The sequence below is a fragment of the Notolepis coatsorum genome (assembly GCF_963971535.1).
Source record: "Notolepis coatsorum genome assembly, chromosome: 1".
Taxonomy (NCBI): Eukaryota; Metazoa; Chordata; class Actinopteri; order Aulopiformes; family Paralepididae; genus Notolepis; species Notolepis coatsorum.
Window position 1 is genome coordinate 127,439,681 of NC_140165.1, and position 25,881 is coordinate 127,465,561.

The 25,881-nt window shown below is 42.2% G+C and overlaps 2 protein-coding genes across 2 annotated transcripts in view; one reads left to right on the forward strand and one right to left on the reverse strand.

Annotated features, from left to right (window-relative positions):
* Positions 1-15,545, reverse strand: part of LOC311240141 (septin-2) — an 85,858-nt gene extending 70,313 nt beyond the window's left edge. The window contains exons 1-2 of the mRNA XM_084328679.1: positions 15,439-15,545; positions 10,095-10,143 (exon numbers count right to left, since the gene is read on the reverse strand). Of these exons, the coding sequence (XP_084184805.1) occupies positions 10,095-10,121 (27 nt within the window). The 5' untranslated portion in view covers positions 10,122-10,143; positions 15,439-15,545. The remainder of the gene's footprint in view (positions 1-10,094; positions 10,144-15,438) is intronic.
* Positions 15,546-19,045: 3,500 nt separating this feature from the next.
* cldn5a (claudin 5a) lies at positions 19,046-20,768 on the forward strand. Its single transcript, XM_084332279.1, has one exon. The coding sequence runs from the start codon at positions 19,291-19,293 to the stop codon at positions 19,942-19,944; it is 654 nt and encodes a 217-aa protein (XP_084188405.1). The 5' UTR covers positions 19,046-19,290; the 3' UTR covers positions 19,945-20,768.
* The last annotated feature ends 5,113 nt before the right edge of the window (positions 20,769-25,881 follow it).

Sequence of the window (25,881 nt, forward strand, 5' to 3'; positions counted from 1 at the left end):
AGCTTCTGCATTCAATGGAAGAAGTTCACTTTTGTCTAAATTTAGTTTATACCCTGAAATACGGCCAAATCGGGTGAATATGTCAAGTGCAGCTGGAATAGATGTGGAGATGTCAGACACGTATAGAAGCAGGTCATCTGCATATAGGGAGGTCCTCTGTTCAACACCCCCTCTGATTATACCTTTTATACGAAGGTCTGATCGAAGTGCGATGGCCAACGGTTCAATGGCAACATCGAACAGGAGTGGGCTCAAATTGCAACCCTGTCTCGTGGAGCGGTGTAGATGGAACTGTGCTGAACGTGTGTTGTTAGTCCTTACTGAGGCAGTGGGAGAGGTGTAAAGTAATTTCACCCAAGCTACAAAGTTATCCCCCAGTCCAAACTTTTTCAATGTGTCGAAAAGATATCCCCACTCCACACGGTCAAAAGCTTTGGCCGCATCTAGTGAGATGACAGCCTCCGGGCTAGTTGTGGAGGAAGGGCTATATATGACATTAAAGAGACGTCTAATGTTGGAAAATGAATATCTGTTCTGGATAAAACCTGTTTGGTCTGGAGATATGATAGTGGGAAGGACAGGTTCTAAGCGCATAGCTAAGAGCTTTGATAGAAGCTTTAAATCTACCGTCAACTGACTGACAGGACGATAACTTCCACAGGATAGGGGGTCTTTATCTTTTTTTAGCAACAGAGAAATCGAGGCTTGAGTAAGGGATGGGGGTAACTTAAGTGACCTAAATGAATCTGCATACATGTCAATTAAAATGGGTGCCAGTTTATCAAAGAATTTCCTGTAGAACTCTATAGGGTAACCATCTAGCCCCGGACACTTCCCTGTTTGCATAGAGTAGGCGGCCTCTCTGAGCTCATCTATCGTGACTGGTCCCTCCAGCCCTGTGGCAGCCTCCGGGTTTATCTGTGGTATATCCAATGAATTAAAAAAATTATCATAGGCAGAAGGGTCAGAGGTTTGTTCAGATGTATATAAGGAGGAATAAAAGTTTTTAAATTCTTCATTAATTAGCTTGGGATCCGTAGTTAAACCATTGGTTGTCTGGATTTGAGGGATCTGATGTGAGGCAGAGGCCTGTCGTAACTTATGGGCCAATAATTTATTAGACTTGTCTCCATGCTCATAGTACGTCTGTCTGGATTTAATCATTAGATCCTCCACGTAAGCAGAGGAGAGGACATCAAATTTAGCTTGGAGGGAGAGACGTTCTTTATAGATATCCGGGGATGGTTGAGTAGCATGTATGTTATCTAATTGACTAATCTGCTTAGTCAAGTCACTCATCTGTCTTTTTCTATCCTTCCTTTCATAGGCGCTATATGAGATTATCTCACCCCTCAGATATGCCTTCAATGTCTCCCATAGTAAAGATGCTGAAATCTCAGGGGTCTTATTGGTCGATATAAAAAAATCGATTTGGTTGTGTATGAAATTAACGAAATTCTCATTTGACAATAAACGGCAATTTAGGCGCCAGGGAGGTGGCGAGTTGTTATATTCCTGGAAGCACAACTCCAGAAGCACTGGAGCATGATCCGACAATACGATCGCTTCATAAGAGCAGGAGTGTAGTGATGGGATGAGTCGATTATCAATCAGAAAAAAGTCAATACGAGAATAAGTTTGATGAACATGTGAAAAGAAAGAATATTGTCTTCCTTGTGGGTTTAAAAATCGCCAGGGGTCAGAGACCTTGAATTCATTCATAAAGGCATGAATGATTTTGGCAGATCTTGAAGGTACACTATTCCTGGGTGATGAGCGATCTAATCTAGGATTAATCCAGACATTGTGGTCTCCACCCTGAATCAGATAATGTGTTGACATATCAGGTATCCTGGCAAACAGTGTTTGAAAAAAGTTCTCATTGTCCCAATTGGGGCCGTATACATTAGCCAGAATTACTGGTACATCATACAGCCGTCCTATAACTATCACAAATCTCCCGCCAGGATCCGAGATAATATCGGAGTAAACAAAGTTGACAGATTTATGGATTAGAATGGCTACCCCTCTGGATTTCCCTTGAAATGACGAATGATAAACCTGACCCACCCATCTCCTCTTTAATTTGATATGATCCGTTCCCTTTAAGTGGGTCTCTTGAAGGAAAGCAATGTTAGCGCCAAGATGTTGAAGATGATGTATCACCTTCCCGAGGGGAGAGAAGGTCCCGACCCAACCGCATTTTTCGAGACGTTCTTCTCGAACCTGTTCGGCCCTGACGCGCTCCCGAGGCGCATCGAGCTACAAACAGCGCACCGGGCCCCGAACACACGTCCACCTGCAGGCCGCCCGCCTCGTAATGTTTGGGTTCGCTTTCTCCGTCTCCAAGAGAAGAATAAAATTCAACAACTGGCTAGGGAAAAGCGGTCCCTCACATTTGAAGGTGCCAAAATCCAAATCTTTCAGGACATCCCACCGGCCATTCAAAAGATGAGAAAGGAGATGTTTCTCGAGGCCAAAATAGCCCTACAAGACAATGGCATTGTCTATAGAATGCGCTGGCCCACATCATTACAGATCGACTTCAAAGGGAAGCAGGTGATGTGTCATTCAAAAGAGGACGCTGATGTGTTTCTCAAGCAGAACAATCTTCATCAGAAAACTAATAAAAGCGGCCCAGCAACTGTTGAACACTAAGATGACAACCAACGGATCAAGATAAGTGACTGTTCTATGAACATTTGAACTTCTATCTCTTTACTTAATTTTTTTTTCCACCCATAGACATTTGCCCATAGCCATATTTATATCTAATTCATGATCTACGGTGTTGAATTAGAGCAGTCAATTGGTTATGTATCTCTGAACATTTTAACTGTCTTTTCTATTTACTTCATTATTATTTCACCAATGCTATGCCTACTATTATTGGAGGATAATCGATCACTAAAGAACTGCATAGGAGCCTACTGAATATTTATATTAATATATTTAATTAATGATCTACTGTGTTGAATTAGAGCAGTCAATTTGGTTATGCTGTACAGTAGCTTGTTGATTAATACAGTGCAGCTGTATTGGTTTAGTTTCGCTCGTCAAGCCTCTTGCCATACTTTAATATAGCAGGTTTTGTTTAGTGTTATTATTGTCATTATTATTATTACCATTATCATGATCATCTTCACTACTGTCTTTTTTTTCTTTTTCTTTTATTATTATTATTATTATTGCAGCTTGTTATTCGCTTTTTTTCGAGACACTTAATCAAAGTATGCAAACTCTATCAAGTGAGTCACGCAACATACTTTAATGTAACGTGTTTTGCTTAGTGTTATTATTATTGTCATTATTATTATCACGACCATCTTCACTACTGATTATTATTATTATTATTATTATTATTATAGCAGCTTGTTCGCTTTTTTTTTTCGTTAGCTCTCCAAGAACATGAATTTTTGACAATTAGTGTGGTACTATAGGCTTGTTTGCATGCACATGGCTATATGAATGTGTGTGAGTACACATACATTCCTGGACAGGCATGTGTGTGTGTGTATGTGCGAACACACAGTACGTATGCATTTATTATTATTTCTCCTAAAAAGCCTACTTACTGCACAGATAGGTGCAGCACATACGCATGCATTTAATATGATCTCGCTTAAAGCCCACTCACTGCGTTGGTATGAATACTACATTTACTATTTCATCTAAAGCTTTTTTTTTTTTTTCATTATGCATGGGCAGCAGGTGCACGCACACACTTATTATTTTCACTCAAAGCCCATTTCAGGTGTGTAAGTGCAGCATTAACGCAGGCACACGTGCAATATACGTATATGCACTTTATTGCAGTTATTAGTTCATATAAAGTCCATCTGCTAAATGTGAGACATTTACTTGTGGCCATATCTGATACCATAGCTTCAGTTTATAGGTTTAGTTCAAAAAGTTGTAAAAATCTCTCTGCTGGACAGAGACCACGAAACTCGGGAGAGGGCAGGAGCTCCGGGCACCACACCACACGCGTATCTCAGCGGGAGATGCTTCGGCGTGAGGGGGGAGGGGGGAGGAGGGAAGGGAGAGGGGGGAGGAGGGAGGGGGGAGGAGGGAAGGGGGAGTAATGTTGTCTGTATCAGTTCTTTTTTATTTTTGTGTACTTGGCTTGGTCGCCCTATTGCAGTTTTATTTTATTGTTTTCAGTGTTTCTCATTTGCGGTGTACCCAGCACATCTATTCATTATCTTGCCGGTATTATGACCCAACCTAGATCAGCACAGCGGTCGGGAGGTGTACTTAGGTTTTGCAGCTGGAATTGCAGAGGCCTAAATCAACCGATCAAGTGATTCGAGATACTTGAATAGGTATGTGATTCGAGGCACTTTGATAGGTACAGTCAGGTCATCATAATGGACATCACAATTTTTCAACATTTTGGCTCTGTACACCACCACAATGGACTTGAAATGAAGCAATCAAGATGTGATTTAAGTGCAGATTCTCAGCTTTAATTTGATCTACATCCAAATCAGGTGAACGGTGTAGGAATTACAACCATTTCTATATGTGCCTCCTCCTTTTTAAGGGACCAAAAGTAATTGGACAATTGGCTGCTCAGCTGTTCCATGGCCAGGTGTGTGTTATTCCCTCATTATTTCATTTACAAGGAGCAGGTAAAAGGTCTAGAGTTAATTTCAAGTGTGGTATTTGCATTTGGAATCTGTTACTGTCAACTCTCATTATGAGGTCCAAAGAGCTGTAAATATCAGTGAAGCAAGCCATCATTAGGCTGAAAAACCAAAACAAACCCACCAGAGAGATAGTAAAAACATTAGGTGTGGCCACATCAAGAAAAGCCCCTTCACAACAGTTGGCAAGATCAAGAACACTCTCCAGGAGGGAGAGTCAAAGTCAACAATCAAGAGAAGACTTCACCAGAGTGAATACAGAGGATTCACCACAAGATGTAAACCATTGGTGAGCCTCAAAAACAGGAAGACCAGATTAGAGTTAGCCAAAAAACATCTAAAAAAGCCTGTACAATTCTGGAACAACATCATATGGACAGATGAGACAAAGATCAACTTCTACCAGAATAATAGGAAGAGTATGGGGAAGGAAAGGAACTGCTCATGATCCAAAAGCATACCACCTCATCAGTGAAGCATGGTGGTGGTAGTGTTATGGCGTGGGAATGTATGGCTGCCAAAGGAACTGGTTCCCTGGTATTTATAAACTGGTATTTATTGATGATGTGACTGCTGACAAAAGCAGCAGGATGAATTCGGACGTGTTTTTGGGCAATATTATCTGCTCATATTCAGCCAAATGCTTCAGAACTCATTGGACGGCGCTTCACAATGCAGATAGACAATGACCCAAAGCATACTACGAAAGCAACCAAAGAGTTTTTAAGGGAAAGAAAGAAACTGTTGTAATTCCTACACTGTTCACCTGAATTAACCTGATTTCAAAGTCTGCACTTCAAGCACATCTTGATTGTTTCAAGTCCATTGTGGAGGTGTACAGAGCCAAGATTGTGTCAGATGTCCAAATATTTATGGACCCGATTGTATGTGATTTGAGGTACTTGCATAGGTATGTATTGCGTTATGTGTGCTGGTACAATATGTTTAATTCTATCTCCCAAATGTCTGCTCTTTATCTCACTGAAATGTACACCTCCCGAACATTCCTCCTTAGGAAGTATAGGTCCTTGGCATATGAGTTAAAGGGAAAGTGTGTGTCTGATAGAGGATGGTGGCGATACATAAGATAAAAAACATTCCAGAGGCCAATAAAACAGGCAATGAAACAGTAGCGTTTATACAGGATATCCCCTCTGGATGCCTGGCTGCACATGGGTGTGTGCTATGAGCAATGGTATGCACGCGGTGCCATGTGTGCTAATCAACGTTACCCTCCATAGAAAAGTCTTCTGTAAGGAAGCAAGTCTATAGGGAGGTGTAGTGTGGGGTACAATGTTCTTATGTACCCCAGTTGCTATTGCATGTACTTATTTGTGTTTCATTACACATATATGTACATGCTTACCAACTGTTCCGCCTGTTTTATACAGTAGCAACACTACTATCACCGACATCTAAGAAGGGAGATCCCCCCCTTGAACGGCCCTTCTAAGGTTTCTCCCCTCCACATTGCCTGTGGTGCTTTTTTCCTATTGCTAGGTCTTTGGTGAGTTTTTCCTTACCTTCGCGTGGGGTCTGGGAGTGTTGCATTAATTTGCGATTAAATTTTTTTATCTAATTAATTACAGGATTTGTAATTAATTAATCTAATTAATCACATTTTAATCGCATAACCATTTTATGCCTGATATTCTATAATCATATTTCAAATTGCATGTGTCCGGATGGCAGAATTCAGTACTGCATCTACAAAACCTTCTGTTTAATCATCTTCCATCTATTAATTTGCTTAGATTTTTCAGGTCTGGTCAATTTGAGCATGGGGTTATTCACAGTCAAAGATAAAAAAAAAATTATAAAAGATCCACCGCACAGAGAAACAAAGCCGACGGAGGTATGGCATTTCCAGATTTTTACCACTATTTTAAAGCGTACTCTTTAAGACCACTGACAACCTGGTTTGATTCCCAAGCATCTGTATCCTGGAGAAACTTAGAAGAAAATATAGTAGCACCACATAGACTGCAGGACATAGTATACACCATATTATCAATTAAGCAATGCGAATTGAAATTTGGCCCCCTTATTACTCATGTGATCCGCATATGGCGTGAAACACAAAAAAAATATTCTAACCAACATAAATGGCATAGTCATACTCCCCTATTCAATAACAATGCACTCCTGATTGGAAAACGACCTATAAGATACCCTAAATGGGAAAAGCAGGGCATACACACATTAGGAGATGTTTTCAACAAACTGGGTTTTTGTAGCTATAAAGACATACATAAAAAGATTTATCTCACCAGTTCCACATATTATTTTTACGCACAGTTATTGGTTTGTTTGAAGGCTCATGGAGTCCCATTAAGGATACCAATTGAGCACCAAAGATATCACAAATTCTTCTATGAAAGAGAGACATCGAGAGGTTTCGTATCTGATTTTTATCATCACTTACTAACGTCCTCGTATGGAATCCTCCCCCTAGACTCAGTCTGGAGGAGGGATATACCAGACTTGGAAATACATTTTGATCGTTCGAATTGCGTCACGTAACCCGGACCATCAACAAATTAATCTTAATTATATTCATAGGACATACCTGACTCCTATAAGATTGAACAGAATGGGACTTAAACAAGACTCCAGATGTTCCTTATGTACAAATGGGGATGAGGGTACATTTATGCACATGTACTGGGATTGCCCACCAGTTAAGATATTCTGGAAAGAAGTGTCCCAGCAATTATCAAATTTCTTATTTCTGAACATACCTGTACACCCCTCTGTATTGCTGTTGAATGATGTTTTTCAGTTTGCAGCCCCTATACAGCTAAATAGACTAGTTTTATCTGGTCTCACAGCGGCTAAAAAGCTGATAGCATCACAATGGTTTCAACCGGAAAAAATGTGTCGGAAGGTATGGGTTCTTACATATCTCGATGTGATTTATCTAGAAATATCTACAGCAAGAATTTTAGGTGTCAGTGAAACCAAAATTGCAATCTGGTTAGAAGTGGTGGAGAGAATAAAAGCTAGCATATGAATTGTAGTGCCTGGTTAGGAACGAATGATAATGGATGGATTATCCAAGTGGGGGTCCGGGGGGGGTGAGCGAGCGAGAGCATATGTATGTAGGGTATTAGATGGCAAGTATTAGGTATATATCTCGTATACTACATTTATTTAAATGGTGATTTCATTGGATGTTTACTGTTAATGCTTGTGTGTCTAATTTTATGTTATGTTTAAAAAATAATAAAAAAATAAAATACAAAAAAAATAATTTATTGATATTCTCATTTGGTTCATTACAATTTACTCAAGCCTGACACTGGGAATACATTCCCTGAGATCCATAGATGTCCCTAGAATCAGATACCAAGAACATGCAAATGGACCATATTAAAAAAAATCTGTAAATGTGTATTCTACGTTCTTATGGAATGAATGAGATAAAAAAATATATATATATATAAAAAAGAAAAAAAACATATTTTTTGCAATAAAATTTGTTAATTTTCATAACGCGATAATTTGCTGTGTAATTAATTAATCTAATTAACGCGATAAACTGACAGCCCTGTATTCATTTATTTATTTGACATTTAATTTTGGATTTCATGGTGTTTTTGTTTTGTTCTTGATTTATTGTGATGTTTCTTCTTGACTTGTTTAAAGAAGACGTGTCCGGCCCATTGGGGACATTAACGTGTGTTGTCGCTAGGGTTGGGCATCGTTTGGATTTGAACGATTCCGGTTCCGATTCCGATTCTCCATATCGTTTCCTGTTCTAAACGATTCTCGATTCCGATTCTTTGAGGTGCAGGTCAAAACAGGTCACAGCTTATTTCGCAGGAGAATTTAATTTTTTTTGAAAATTTAAAAAGAAATTCATACTATTCACATTTTCAGTTGACAGTTTCTACGTTTCAGTTTCGAAATCGAAGTTAGGAACCGGTTCCTATTAGAACCGGTTTTCGGTGCCCAACCCTAGTTGTCGGGCCTTACAAATAAATTTTATTTTATTTTATTTAGTGGTTACATCATTGTTGTTTCCCGTGCAGTCCACCTGCCTTGAAATTGCAATGTATATTGCCAATGGACAAATATATATATTTTTTTTAACAAATGTTTTTTATTTTAATAGACACATTTCTAAAACGTCTCGTTTAAAACAAATAAAGCATGAACATTGGCATGGTGTACCTTTCAGTGTGTATTAATCCACAATCTATAGCTCAACATGAAACAATTAGCAATTAATCGTAAAGGTAGCAAAATAACAATGTTTACGTTTTCATTCACAGAGGAACTATGGCACTGCTGACTGACGTCACCACAGCGTAGACTCCTGGCTTTAGTCACAGACCTAGGATCAGATTTCCCTTACATTCCATAACCTTAACAATTCGTACAATGGGGAAATAACTGACCCTGAATCTGTGGCTAGTATCCGTTTCACCCAACACTACAACCACGTTACCATATTTGTATTTATAATTTAAATCGTATGTTTTTTTTTGTGACCAACTTTTCATTTTATCTTTTTTTTTTAACAAGTTCAGAGGAAAGAGACATTCACATCAGCATTTCATATTAATTCCCACAGTGGCATAAAAAAGTGTCTTTTCAGTAGGTATATAGAATGTCCGTCAGTATAGTCATATACTGTGTAGCCTGCCTGCTTGCAGTTGTGACCGTCTTTTCCTCTGTTCTGGCGGTCCTGTGGCTGCAAGACAGCCCAGGTCGCTTCTTAACCCCCCTCCCAGCCCCCCGGGTTCGCATAGACATTTTAGGGGAAGGGGGAAACCATGATGCATACATGTATAGGATTCAATTAAATACAAATAAATCATAATTGTGTTTGTTAGATAACCTCTAATCCTGTTACAAAGTAATAGGGAAAAATACAAAAAGTATTTAAAGTGTTAAAAAAAAAGCAACAAGAAATACAACAACAGTAAACAGAAAAAAATAAAAACAACAACATGCTTTTTGTTCATTCTCTGGTGTCAAGGTACAAGTGTTCAACCTAGTGGAGTACTGATTTTACCTTCTGGGCCGCAGTAAGTAATATTTGGATCGATTCTGTCCTTGCGCCCTGTGCTCTAGCACTGGATGCCTCTAATCTCAATACTTCATAGAAGGACAGTTTCCAACGGTAAATATTGAGACTATGAGGTGGTTTCCATCTCATTACGAGCATTTTCTTTGCTGCCGTTAAACAGGCCAGAAACACTCTTTTTGTGAGTAAATGCATGAGGTAGAAAACCTGCATATCGTAGCAGTAATGTAAAGATTAGATTTCAAATTATTTTTGATGAGTTTTCAGAAAATAAAAAAGATCTCCCATCCCAGTGTGATTTGTACTTGAAATACGAAACACCATCAAAAACTAGAAAGATATCACATCTCCCAGTGCTACTTCAGAGGCAGGTATGACATGTGTGTGACAGGGTCCGAGACGAGTCTCACCTTCACTTTCTCTCCCGACTGAGACATGGCCTCTGGAGTGCTCAAGAACCTGCCAGGAGAGAAAAACACACACACTCATAATCTTCACTTAACACATCATAATAACCTCATGCCGGTAGTGACAATGAGCCGCTCGTGTTTGTACTTAAAAAGGGAACACGCCAACATTTTGGGAAATTAACTTACCGTCTTCTCCAGAGAGAGACAAGAAGATTGGTCATTGGGCCTAACAAAAATAATAGTTGGTTTCAGGTTGGTTGTCAGTTTGGCCATGGGTAGGTAGGGAATTTATTTTATTTTATTTTTTTATTTTATTCTTTCCCACGGCGACTATGGATAGGGAATTTCTTTATTTAATTAAAATGTTCACAACAACATGGATGCATGTACTCTGCCAGCATGTTTAATATCCATAATACTAAATGTTTGACTAAGATTTCTATGAAACTTTATTCTTAAAAAAAAAAAAAAAAAAAAAAAAAAAAATTAATATATAATTTTTTTTTAAAACTCATAAAATATATTGGGTCGCACCTAAATCGGCAGGGTCGGTCGGCAACCTGAAACCAACCATTATTTTTGTTAGGCCTTGGTAAGCAAGATATAAGTCTATGGTTCCAGAAGTCACAACTATCTCTTTAAGGTCCTGCCTATGCCGACGACTGGACTATTCCATTAACTAATACACTGACATGGTGGATGGAGTAGTAGAGTGATACTGGCCAAAAGGTTGGTTCCCAGACCTCTCTGTTATCATAAGGGCCCTGGCCTGGACCCGTCTTTGCTAAATGCCTGCTCTACTCTATGGCTCTGAGAAGATGACAGAGGAGTGAAGCTGTGCCACATAAGCTGTGCCATATAATAACAGACGATTGTGTGTGTGTGTGTGTGTGTGTGTGTGTGTGTGTGTGTGTGTGTGTGTGTGTGTGTGTGTGTGTGTGTGTGAGAAGCTGCATTAGTGTTTTTTTATTTATTTTTTACAGACATGCTTGACAGGTGGAGTGTGATATAAGCATTAGAGGGAGGCAGGCTATAGTCATTCATTCTGAGAAAAAAAAGAGAAAAAAAGTATACAATTTATATAAATAACACGAGAATCTCAACATGAGACTTTTGAAAGTTGAAATACCAGCAGATTAAAGTAATAATAACATTTTCATATACATTAATGTCTATGTTGCCACTCTCGATGATCACCAATTGATAAAACAAAAAGAGTGTTGGCTGTTCCAACAGTGGTGTCTAGCAGGACATTCCCGGGAGAAGCACCCGGCACACAGGAAGTGAAACGCTCTACGTTCACCAGCAGCAACAGCAGGTTGTTTGGAATGAATAAGACTATCTAGTATCTAACACTAACTCAATAGTAAAGCAAATCAATACAGTGCAAAAAAAGCAATAACAACGACCACTTATCACCAATAGATGTCACCAAAACAAACAAAATAATTAAGATCTTGCAGATTACCACTTCAAACACCTGACTGTGGCCACGTCAGCACCCAGTTAACACGGTCTACGATGTTCGACGACGGGACAGAGGCCTCTACACCATCTGTACTGCAGCGGGCAAAAAACCTCTCATTCTGACAGGGTGGCTTCATGGAGCCCACAGGCAGAACAATGGCTGTTTATCACACTGGTTCCTGGAGACCTTCCTATGAGTGGCTGCTAGGCCTTGGGAGAGGAGGGAGAAAGCGTGCCTCACAGGCTCACACTACCGTCCACAACCAGCGCTAGCCACACGAGGGGTGGGGCAGAGGGACGCCGATGATGGTGGGAGGAAGGGTGGAGAGAGGTTGGGGTTAGGGCCGGGAAAGGTCAGCAGGTCACATCGGTCGACTCAAACGGAAAAATCTGTTAAGCCTCGTGTTTTTCCCCCTGTAAATCGTCAATTTAAAATAAAAAATCTGTGATCCCGAGAGCGGGCGTCTTGCAGAACAGTCAAAAGCCCCCGAAATGACAACAGCCGTTACATCACATCGTCACGTTAATAAAAACACAATTAAGGCTACAGACGGGATTTTGCGTTAACAGCGCCCAGCGTGAGTGCAGTTCCTGGCATGTGTGCATTTGAGCTAATGTACATGTGTACACACACACACACAATACACACAACCACACACACTGAGATGTGTTATTCCTGGACTGGCTCTATGGGAACCTGCATCAGTGTGCGGCGGCAGCTTAATTAAACTGTTCCATTATCGCTGTGGTAATAACACAAAGACAACACAACAGGAGAGACAGGGGGAGGCATGCTTCAATAAAACACACTCAATAATGGCCACTTAATCGGCCTGGCTTCTGTGAGCTACTTAGCACGCACGGACATGGACACACTCTCTCGTGAGCACACACACGCACGCACACACACAAATGCAGAGCTATCAGCAGGCCAAACCTGGGGGAGATTAACCAGCTTGGGCCAAAAAAGGGAAAAGGCCACCTTATTGAGGCCAAAGTTTTGGCATGTGAGACGTATACAGTTGATTTATTAGCTGGAGTGAAGCCGGGAAGGGGGCAGTTCCACTGGTGAAACTATTCACCTTCCTGACAGGCCACATCAGGGGTCCACACACAGTCCACACACACCCTGGCCTGGTCGGCTGGCGGGGACTTTCTGCCGTTACTGGAAACATGGAGTCAGACATTTCTCACCATAATGGCGTGTTGAACCCTAACAGCAGAACCAGAACAATGGTCATTTGGTCATTTACTGGCGTCTGATCTGAGCAACAGAGGACCCCACGGTTGCTCAGTTGACTAGACATAATTGAGGGGCGTTTGGCACGTGTGCACGTGTGCGCGCGCACACACACACACACACACACACACACACACACACACACACACACACACACACACACACACACACACACACACACACACACACACACACACACACACACACACACACACACACACACACACACACACACACACACACACACACACACACACACACACACACACACACACACACACACACACACACACACACACACACACACACACACACACACACACACACACACACACACAGCTGGGCTTGAAGCTTGACAGTAATAAATTAGTAATTTAGGGCCAAGCCAAGGGCAGAGGAGGTGGGTAACAATAATGAAGATATAATACTAGCATACAGGATTAGAAACAATTTATAAATCATGAAAGCATAAATCACAATAGGCGGGGAATGAGAAGGTATTTTCAAGCCAGGAGAAACCAGCAGGCCTCTTCATAACACAGCGAGTTTAAAGCACAGACAGGATGGAGCTTTTATGATGATGGGGGCAGGATGGGAAATGACCAGAGAACACATGGGGTCCACTAGTGAGAAAATGTTATCATAACAATACTATTCACACACACAGCTACTGTATGACCATGAATGGTGCTTCGGTCAAAAAATAGCCCTAGAGAATGATATTGTCTTCATCCGCATGTATACGTGATGCTGTGTGTGGCAGACAATGGATTTCTCACATCTTAACTTCAGAGACAATTCACGAGTCATGATAGTTCATTGTTGCCACCACAACATACCCAGCTCTGTTGTACAGGCATATACTACTAGAGCCGTCCTCGACTGAAGAAATTCTGAGCTGTCCACGACTGAAATTCTTTGTAGCATTTTATATACAATCAAAAAGTAGATTTAATCAATAAAAGTGTCAAATTGGAGTTATCACACTACTGCCATTCTGCAAATGAAAGCAAGCATGCAGACAACTAATTGAACTTATTCTTATTAAGACGGAAGCCTTATTGTGATGTCATAGATGTGCTTATCGTTTACGCTACAAGCAACTCATTCAATATGAAAAAAAGCATACTTGAATGAATGAATTACAACAACAACAACAAAAGTCTGAGTCAACCAAAACCCCAATGGCCGATGAAGAGCTGGCAACATATAATGTCAAAGTTATGCTGTCCCAGCAAACCAATAAAGGTGTCACAGGAGAAGAACCTTTTTCAGATATCGGCATTTCATTGCTCTCGTGGCATCACGATGAAGCTGCCACCTGTAGGTCACAACGTTGCTTTTGAACGATCAAAAAAAAAATCTCAGTCAGTCTACTCTACTGGGAGTCGGGGACAGTAATCTACCATACATGAACTGGCACAAGAGCGCAGCGCCACTTGGACCTGTCATTGTGAGCCATGTTTTGTTTTTCCGTTCATGCCACACTACAAAAACGAGAGGAAACGTCCCTCCTTAGTTTGTAGTGATGTCAGACTGATGTCTTCCCCTCAACTTCTGTGAGAAATCAGGCGTTGTTAGATAAGGCAGAGGAAGAGATAGAGGTCAGTAAGAGGTTAGGGGAACTAGATCAGAGGGCTAGGGTTTCAGTAGCCTCTACTGATCTGCAGTCAGCTTGGCACCTTCATGCCACAGTGATCCAGGTTGGCATGGGCAGTCAGCCGGTCTCTCTGATTACAGCGGGCGAGTCAACCGTCTTGAACATGAGGGGAAATTAAATGTACATGATCTCCAAAAGATACCAGCCAAGATGGATGATAACTCTTCAATAGTGGCCCTCCGCCATGTATTACAATGAGAATGTATTATTGTTTCCCTTTGTTATTGTGGGGTTGTCTAAGCATGACATGTATTTCTTACGGACGTGCTGAACAGTCAAAAGGGCAAGGATTAATCTGATTTTATAAAGTTATGTCACAATTCAAGAATTTACAAGGACTCTGTGAAAATGTCTGAATGTTTACTCTGACTTGGCTATTCTATTATGGAGATTTAGAGCTTTTAAATATAAAACCTTAAACGTGGGCCAATTATTTATTTTAATACTAAATATTTATTTCAAAGTCTAGTAGTACAATCTATTGTTCGAATTTGTCTAATTAGTTGCTGCTGTGTAAACGTATTTGTTATGAGAATATAGATTACATGTTGAAAATATTTCCATTGTGTAGGCTAGTCGAGTCTAAAATATGCAATGCTATGCTAGACAGTAGGGTACTCTTTTTTTCTCCACCAACAGTTGGATGTCCACACCCAGTTTATCAGATACTGTCAACTGACATAAACAAAAATGTCATTTGAAAATACCATTAGAACTGATTCGTAGGTGGCGGAGTTGTCAAATGATCAATTTATTGGATATAGGCTATTGTATCAATTAGATACTAAAACGATTAAATCGCAATACTAGATTGATACTGTTACATGTCAAACTTTAGCATGCAACAGTTGTTACCGAGGGCGGTGTCATATTGCCATAAACTCTTGTATGACCTCTCCCTAAGTTTTGTTCTCTCCCTCTTCGGATCGTTCACATTACTAATACTGTAGAAAATGGCTTATCGTTCGTGGCCTTACCTGTGTGTAACTTTGAAATGAAGTTAATCAACAGACGCTTTTAGCCCCTCGTCTTTGCCCCAGCCCAGGAAGGGATACCCGGAAACTGTTGCAATGATCCGCCCTAGTCCGTGATGCTTTTTGTTGTCAAATGGAAGAAGGCGTCTGCGGTACTGCAGCCATTATGGCTCGTGGACAGAGCAGTTGCGCAGTATGTCACTAGGTTGTGTGATCCAACATGGCTGTCCAACTGTTGCTTTTTCTTAGCGATGCGTTCCCTGGTGTTTAGTTTAGTCATTAGAGCGGTGTTGCGGGAATGTTAGCGGTTTGGCCCACATTTTTCTCTGGCAAAGGCTAATTCCTTATAAAAAAATGTTTTAACTAAAAAGTCGACCATTTAATTAAAACAATAGGCTATTCATACAAATTATTTCCTGTAACAATTTAATTCGCGCCAATAATAGAATAGCCTAGGGCTTGTACTCAAGTGCAACAACACATTTAATGTATTTGGTTTGATAAGTAACCTAATTAACCTTTAGGCTTTAGGCTAGTAAGCCTTTAACCTAGAACTGGGGAGCTTGGACTGGTCAGATGAACTCAGTGGTACACCGGTTGAAGAAACATGGCTTGGATTCAAAACCAAATTCACAGCAATACTCAACAACATGGCACCCATAAGAACCACCAGGGTTAAAAATCGCGCTGAGGCATGGATGCACACTGAAATACTGGCCGCTATGAAAACCAAAGACAAAAAATGCTCTGAACTTCATAAAAGTCAGACAAAGCTTTCCAAAAGCTCAAACAGTGAACTCCAAGCCCACGTGGTTGAACTAAAAATTCAAAGAAACAGACTAAGAAATGACGTAAACACCATGATCAGAACCGCAAAAAGAAATTTCATCAACGACCAAACTGAGGAAAACAAAAACAAACCCTGCGAACTTTGGAAATTACTCAATAATCAACTAGGCTGCAGTAAAAAACTTAAAACCAGATTCTCAAACATAAACATAAAGACGGACAACACGCTCATCACAGACAAGCTGGATGTAGCCAATTACTTAAACATCTTCTTCACAAACATAGCCACAACACTGGTAAACAAACTACCCTCCCACTCAGGGCATTATGGGGTAGAACACATAGTAGCATACTACAAAAACCTAGGGGTCCACAAAGACGACTTCAAACTTGAAATGGTAACAACCGATGAGGTAGTCAAAAAATGTAGCGCCCTCCAACCTAACAAGGCCACTGGCCATGACAACATCCCCTCCAAATTCCTCAGAGACTCAGCAGCCGCCATCACCCCAGTCATCACACACATAATAAACCTCTCTATAAAACAGGGGCACGTCCCCAAGGACTTCAAAATTGCGAGAGTGACCCCTCTGCACAAAAAGGGCAGCAAATAAGACCCAGGCAACTACCGCCCTGTTTCTATTCTTACCTCCATCTCGAAAGTCATGGAGAAAATTGTATACGAACAGGTCGAAAAGTACCTGGCGGAAAAAAATCTAATCTACGAATTCCAATCTGGCTTCAGAACGTCCCACTCCACTGACACATGCCTCCTCTATTTGAACGACCACATCAAACAAGAGGTGGACGCGGGCAAATACTGCGGCATGGTCATGCTGGACCTACAAAAGGCCTTCGACACTGTCAATCACTCCATTCTAATGGACAAGCTAAAAGCAATTGGTTTTGATAGCTTATCAGTGAGCTGGATGCAATCCTACCTGGAGGGGAGAGAACAGATGGTAGAGGTAAACGGTACTCTATCCCCCCCCCTCACAGTGAGCTGTGGTGTTCCACAAGGAAGCATACTAGGACCGCTACTCTTCCTAATTTATGCAAATGACATGTCGTCAGCCTGTGACTGCAACTTGTTCCTGTTTGCGGACGACTCAGCCCTGCTGGTCTCTGACAAGAACAAGTTGCAGGTTGAAAAAACCCTCAGCACGGAACTAGGCAAAATCTGCATATGGCTCGCTGATAACAAACTATCATTACACATGGGCAAAACAGAGTCCATTCTCTTCGGTTCAAATAACAAACTCAGCAAGACCGACGGCTTCTCAGTTACAGTGGGTGACAATATTGTCACAAGGAAAGACGAAATTACCTACCTGGGTTCCATCCTAGAGGCAAATCTTTCCTGTAACAAAATGGCATCTAATGTAATAAAAAAAAGTCAACCAACGAACTAGATTCTTGTACCGGATCTCCTCTCTGGTAAACAAGAATACCCTGGCAGGAGCACTCATTCAAGGGTACTATGACTATGCGTGCACGTCATGGTACCAAAGCACCTCAAAGGCGCTTAAAACAAAATTACAAACATCACAAAACAAACTGGTCAGACTACTACTTGACCTGAACCCCAGAACCCACCTCACCCCTGCCCACTTTGACAACCTAGGATGGCTTAGAGTAGACGACAGAGTACAGCAACTTGCAATGGGCCTGGTCTACAAGATACACTATACGACCGGGGTGCCCATGTACATGTCAAAATACTTCCCAAAGGTCAGTGAATACCACAACCACTACACCAGAGGAAGCTCAACAAATCATGTTAAACCCAGATTCGGCTCAAACAAGGGACTAAACACGTTTCGCAATTATGCCACAACAATGTGGAACACCCTACCCAAAGCTGTAAAGGAATGTGAATCCCTGCCCACATTCAAAACCGCTCTTAAAGAGCACCTACGGGAGGCTGCAATTCGAAACTGGCCACCGTAAATGCCCAAAACCCCCACCACCTCCTAATAGACAGTCTCCTCCCCACTGCATGTATATTTCCCTCCCACCCACCCACCCCCTCCTAATGTACAGTCCCCTCCCCATCATATGTATATACTCTGTCAGGATCTAGGGGTAACAGTACTGTATATTTGAATACCGCCTATGTCACAAATGTATCAGTATACTAAATACCTATATGTCCCTATGCCATAAATGTCATGTATGTTGTGTATGTCATAAATGTCTATATGAATTGAAAATGGGGGACCCTGATGGAAACAAGACAAACGTCTTTCTCAGGTCTGCATCCCCTTAACAATTGTATGTATTGAGCCGTACTGTATTGTACCCATTCTGCAATCTGTTAAATAAAGTTTTCATTCATTCATTCATTCAACGACTATAACAAACTATAACATTGTTTTTATTTGTGCAAACTATTCATTTTAACCCACTGGTGGTGAGGCTGAAAAGTGAGTAAATGTTTAGCATGTAGCCTAATTTCGTGTGCATGGTGTAGTTGAAAAATCAATACAAAGTTAAGTACCCCTTCCTCAATTGCGCGTTTCCCCAAACCATTGCATCTACCCCAGGCCCCCGCTCCCCAGCCCTATTCATGGTAAATAACTGTTCCCACACACGCGCGCACACACACACACAGACACACACGCGCGCGCGCACACACACACACGCACGCGCGCACACGCACGCACGCACACACACGCGATGCGCTCTGGACCGCTTTATTCATTCTCACAACTTCCCCTCGTTTTCATTGGTGCCCAGAGGATGCGGTGACATTTGATTGGCGGAAAGTTTCTCCTCCAGCTCTCGCCCCCGCCCCCCAGGTCTCCGTGGTCCAGGCGGGTCCAGAGCTTACAGTTGTGTTCGCAGCCCGGCACACTCACTCACAACTGCAGCCTCTTGTACTCCGTGCGACACAGCGAGAGATGTGCGGGTAACAAACCGAAGCTCTTTAATATCGAGGTGGGGAAAGAAGCCCAGATTAGAATTGAGACTAGCAATACACCTTTCCCTCGGCAGAGACATCAGGACTGGAGGGAGTTTGAAAAGCTTAAATCTGAGAATATAATTGAATAACCGGGGTGGAAAATGGTGTCGGCCGGACTAGAGATCGTGGGGCTGGCGTTGTGCGTAGTCGGCTCGCTCCTGGTGATGGTGGCGTGCGGGCTGCCCATGTGGAAGGTGACGGCGTTCATCGAGGCCAACATCGTCGTGGCGCAGACCATCTGGGACGGCCTGTGGATGTCGTGCGTGGTGCAGAGCACGGGCCAGATGCAGTGCAAGGTGCACGACTCCGTGCTGGCGCTCACCCACGACCTGCAGGCGGCCCGCGCGCTCACCATCATCGCCTCGGTCATGGGCGTGCTGGGGCTGATGGTGGTGATCGCCGGGGCGCAGTGCACCAACTGCATCCGCGTCGAGAACGTCAAAGCCCGGGTGGTGAACGCCGGAGGGGTCATCTACATCTCGAGCGCGTTGTTCGTGCTGGTGCCCCTCTGCTGGATGGCCAACAACATCATCTCGGACTTCTACAATCCACAGGTGCCCGCGTCCAAGAAGAGGGAGATCGGGGCGGCGCTGTACATCGGCTTCGCGGCCTCGGCGCTGCTGCTGATCGGGGGCTCGCTGCTCTGCTGCTCGTGTCCGTCGTCCAGCGGCAGCTCCGGATACTCCGTGAAATACGCGCCGACCAAACGGGCAGCGACACAGAACGGAGACTACGATAAGAGGAATTATGTGTAGCCGGCCCGTGCCCCCTCTCTCTCGGCAGGGTGGCACTGAGGCGGTGTGTAAAAGTGACATGTAATAAGAAGCCTTTGAAAAACTTTGTTTGATAAACGTATTTTTGCACCTGCAGTTTTATAAATCGGAACTTTGAAATCAATGGAAGAAGCACGTCTGCCTTTACAACACTGTGGCCCTGCAAACACTTGTTGGACCACAAATTCACATTCACCCTTCTTGAAGAAAATAAACTGTTTTGGATACTCTAACGGCTATCAAGTAGGCTATACAAGAGATGGCTCGTGACACAAAAGGAGTATCTTTGTTTGGTACCTGCATTTTTAAAGTCCTTTTTTTCTATATAAGCGCTCAAAATTCTAAGTATTTTAAATTGTTTGCCATTGTAATTATGACGGCTTTTCTTAGAGAAGGTCTTACCGTTTTATTCACTGTGCTTTTACGTTCATGTGCAAGTGCAAATTCAGCATGGAGTGACTGCATGCACTCCCAAACGTTCAAAGACCTTTTTTGGTCAGTGTATTTATGCTGACGCGATAATGACTCCTACTGTCCAACAACAAAAACACATATTTGTTTTAAAAGTCAAAATAAAACTCAAGACATCCCTTTGTGTTGTTCGACGACAGGGGTGGCTATACAGTTTGAAGGTTACATTTTTGACGTCTGGAGTCAAAATGTGTTTTCACTGTTTTAGTCCATCATCTTTAGCACCTGCAAACTTGTTTTTGTATCATTCACTAGCCTATCACTGTGCTGGACGTATTTATATTTCTCTTCATGACTTGTAGGAATAAACTTTGTTTTCTGGTTGGTTTATGGATGTTTGATGTATTGATGATTCATTATTCATGTATTTTAAGATGCAATATTCTGTCTTTTTATTGAGATTAAAATGACCTTCTCAAACTTAATTCAAGTGTGTTATTGAAAACAAACAAAAATAAATCCGACACGATTTAAGAGCCACTGGGCAATCTTTGATGGATGCGCCGGCATGTATGGTCGCAGAAGTGCGTTTACACGCTCGTGCATAATGCATGCCGTTCCCTCGTAGATCCATAAACCCCCATGGCGGGAGAAAGTATTTTGGTTGGCCATAGAAATCCAGATGACAATACCCATTCAGAGAGTGGGGCTCTGCTGTTCAACTCACAATGCTGTCCCAACCCATCCCCCTTTCAGACCAGCTCTCCCTCGCTCGCAGTCACTGAAAGGCGTTCAAATTGGAGCTATGGAGAATTTGCTGGAATCGTCTTCCACCGCCATTGGACGGTGGTGGATATGTGACAAAAAACAATAGTCTACACACTGTCAGCGGTACATCGTTTTAAATGAGCTCAAGCAGAGTGTACTGACATACTACAGTTGTTTGTTGAACATCAATATTTCCCAATCTCAATTTTGATTATATTTGGGAAAGAACCCCAATCGTAATCATTATTGGGATTGGTAAATAATCGTGGACTAAAAAAAAAAAAGTGTGGAAACAAAAGTAAATATGGAATAATGCCTGCTATTTCAGACCATGAGTATGGCCAGGCATGCGTTCTTCATGGGACGGGGTTGCACTCTGCACTCTCTCCACATAAGGGGACGGGGTTGCACTCTGCACTCTCTCCACATAAGTACTCGCTATTTGCATATCAATAGCGCCGGTCGTCAGGTGTGTTAAATACGTTCTCAGATGCATTCACACCTAACTTGTTGTGAAGACATGTGTTACATTCCATTCGTAGAGGCAATTAGGCACTGTCTTTAGTCTGTGCTCAAGCGAGGGGACATTAAATGCGCATTCGCGGGAGCGCGCGCACGCGCCGAGAGCGCGCGTGCACGTGGTGCGTGTCACCCCAGATGATTTCAATAACGCACCACTGAGTATGGCCTAACAATTCCCTTACTTTTAAAGCTTTGGCTGTATTCTCAAAGCCTATACCCAATACATTCACTCACCACTTAAGAGCCTTAGTGGGTCATGCCCACTTAAAAGCTGAAACATGGCAAATCAGAAAGTATCTAGTTTGATGGTGTGTGGCTATTCTTGTGTTGATAAAAGAAGAGGAAGACTAATATTTCAAGATTAGAAGACATATTTAATGCTAAGCCAACAACGACATTTAATGAACCACAGAGTTAGTTGAAATAGCATACTTTATGAGGCTAGTGGTCGGTGCACACGATATTAGTTGTATAATGTACATTAACCCATGTAGGAATTCAAAACATTAGGGGAGTGTAAAATAACTAGACAGATGTTTAATTCGAGATTAGAAGACATTAAAATGCTAAACCAACAACGACATTTAATGAACCACAGAGTGGGCTGAAATAGCATACTTTATGAGGCTAGTGGTCGGTGCACACGATATTAGTTGTATAATGTACATTAACCCATGTAGGCATTCAAACATTAGGGGCCTGTAAGACAACTATACAGCTTGGTCAGGCCTGTCTCAGCTAACTGTTTTTGTGCGATTGTTAGTTCCACTCCTCTAGTCACTCACACAGAGGGTGACGAGGCGCAGGGTGTCGGGGTATTTGAGGAGTGAGTGTAGGGGGTTTGTGTGTGTGTGTATGTAAAGAGTTGGGGGTGCACCTTTAAAAAGACCCTCATTCCAAAGAGAAGAGAGGCAAACAGGGCCAGTGACGTCACTCAATGGGCCCTCGCCATGGTAACCAGCCAGAACCTGCAGTTGCCTGGCTACCGGGCCCTATAATGTGGTGGTATGGATGAGCCTAATAAAAGACCCCATGGCCTGCAGACATTCCGGCATGCATACACACACACACATACACACACACATACACACACACACACACACACACACACACACACACACACACACTCATACACACACACACACACACACACACACACACACACACACACACACACACACACACACACACACACACACACACACATGAGTCTGGACCATGAAGAAGGGATTTACTAAAAGCCTGTGATTTAGCAACGGTCACTGGAACACAAGGGCCTGTGACGACAGAACCACTCTTGTTTCAATATGGTATTTTTCATGGCACCCCATACATGTTGTGATAGATGCTGTTCGTGGCGTAACAGTAACTTTAGCTGTTTTGAAAAGCAGGGGAACATATAAACCTGTTGAAGAGATACAGGTCAGTGGTTACGTTGCCTTTCACATTACTCCTTTTGTAAGAAAAAGAGCCATAGAGCTATTATTACATGACTACTCAGACCACAATACACAGAGCGGACATGTTGACCAGTAAACTTGACATGCAGGCTCATGTCTGCTTTAGGCCCAGTTGATCAAGGTCAGGATTTGGTCAGGTTTCATGCCTATTCCAGATCTGTGCCATGTATGGCATCCTTATGAAAGCCGTGCTGTGTTGTCTGTTGGGGTGCCGAGCTGGGTTGATGTGCCTCATGACCTGAACTTTGAACCCTCAACCTAACCTCAGGTCAGCCAAGTCGGAAGTCACTTCCCTCGACTGACCATGCATGATCTCATCCAATAGGAATCCTCAGCATTTGCTGGGGGTCACAACCCCCCCCCCCCCCTGACCCCAAGCCTCTCAGACCAGCTGAAACTTTTGGACAGCCATCAGACTACTTGCTTAATTTATAACATATTGGTAGACTGAGAGAGCTTATATCAAATGATACAATAGTATGATGTTCTATTTTTTTTATTCAGGGCTTAAGATAGATTCTTTAGAATGACTAAATACTACAATGGTACATGAGAGTTAATTGATTGATTGATTGATTTAACCTTTATTTAGATCCTCAAAGATTATTATGATAATATTTTTATGAGTTTTTTTGGCATTTTACTGCTTTATTTCGGACAGGCCTGACAGAGAGGACGGTTGGGAGAAGACATGGGGGGAAGACATGCGGCAAAGGTCGCCGGGTCCGGGAGTCGAGCCCGGGACGTCCGCGTTGCACCGCAGCACATCTACGTGGGGCGCCACCCTGGCGCCCCCATCCTCGAAGATTATTGAGGGTGGACCCCATTTTCAATAATGCAGAGATTACAGTAGGCAGAAAGCAAAAAAATAAAAATAAAAATAACAAAAGCAAAGATAAATCAGACAATGAGACACAAATATTTGCATTGGTTAAAACAATTACATTCAATATCATTAGGATGCAAAAGCAAATTTTTTAAATGTCCCAGTGTCACCAGAGAGTCAATATTCAAAGTGCTTTGTAGGTTAATCCAGAGCACAAAAAGTAGTGAAATGAAGGTGGCCATACCCGCCTTCGATTATGCAAAAAATACAATATAATAGAATAAAATAGAATGGATAATAAAATAGACATGATAAAAAGCACTAAGATAAAATACAATACAATACAATACAATGCTAAGCTTTGTAAGTTTGGAATTTAACCTAGGAACATGTAGTGAAATCCAGTCTTGAGACATTGAAATGTAGTAGTGAGGTAATGTAAGCAATTACATAAAAGGAATAGCTGTAGATCTCTGTTGTTATTTATGTCTGCTTCGATGCACCTGATTCAGACATTAAGTCGTATGACTCAGCCCAAGCAGGTGCAGTCCTCCCTGTTGGATAGAGTTTAGTCATAGATTGTAAAGCCAATGGTCACCAGATGTCTCAACAACGAGCACAAACACTGCTTTGTTTATGAGGTAAATGACCGCAAGAGCCATTTGTTTTTTAATCAATGTAAGAGCTAACATTGTTAGTGGTTAGGGAAGTATTTCTCCAACTAGGATCCGGGGACCGGTGCCAATCTCTGGTATGTTGCTAAGTGGTCCCTGGACTGCTTAACTGTTATAGAAACAGACTGTTTTCTAGTATTACTAGAGGCCATTAACAGTGGTAATATTATTGCTGGCAGTCTTCTAGGTTAAGGGATAGATAAAAAATAAATAAAAAAATGTATAAAGAAATAATAATAGGGCGCCCCAGTGGCGAACCACATAGCGCGCTCAGCCGCGACACGGCCGACCCGGGTTCGACTCCCGAACCCGTCGTTATTTGCCGAATGTCTTCCCCCCACTCTGTCTCCCATTCCTCCTCTGTCTCTCCCTACTGGACTGCCCAGTAGAAATAAAGCGATAAAACGCCAAAAAATAAATCTTAAAAAAAAAAATAATAATAATAATATTTAATATGTCCAGATAGTAGGGGCGGCTAGGTGGTACAGTGGGCAAGGCGCTCACCACCAATGCAGGAGACGCTGGGTTCGAGCGCAGCACTCCGCATTGCTATCAGCTTGGCTGGTCGTTCATACTAATACAATTGGCAGTATTAGGGGGTGGGAAGCTGATGGGTGAGGATTGGACGTTGTGGACAGCGACTCCTACGCTGAGAGATCGTGCTGTGCAGGTGAAAAGATGCGACTGCTGCTTCCTCGAGTACCGGAGGGGACACGTGATGTAAGGCTAAGTCCACATTGCAGCCGGCTTGTGGGAGGCATGGCCTAACAACGTTCGAGACAGGGGAGGGTAGAATTGGACGATACGAAATTGGGATGGGAGAAAAATAGAAAATGGGAGAAAAAAGTAGATAAAAAAAAAAAAAAAAATATGTCCAGATAGTTAGCAATGCGGTGACTCAGAGTTTTGTCACTGCACCGTAGCAGGACCAGGCTTCCTGTCCAGTGGACAGCGGAACAGGAAACAGGAAGAAACACGTGGTGTGTGGGAGGGGAAGGGGGGGGGGGGGGTGGGGTGCGGGGCGTGCAGGGGTTTGCTGCACTATATCATTTGAAATGGGATTGGAAGTTTTGTAAAAGAACACAGACAAAGAAATACACACATATGCATGCTCTCTCTCTCTTTCTCACTCACACACACACACAAACATTAATACAGATACTAATGGTGTTTACACACTAGTACTGCCAAATAATCAGCTGGTTTTGGACATACCTGTTAAATGTTACAATACTCCCAACAAGACCTTTGCCATAGT

Excerpts from the sequence above, each read along its gene's own strand:
- cldn5a (XM_084332279.1), top strand. The coding sequence starts at position 19,291 with ATGGTGTCGGCCGGACTAGAGATCGTGGGGCTGGCGTTGTGCGTAGTC.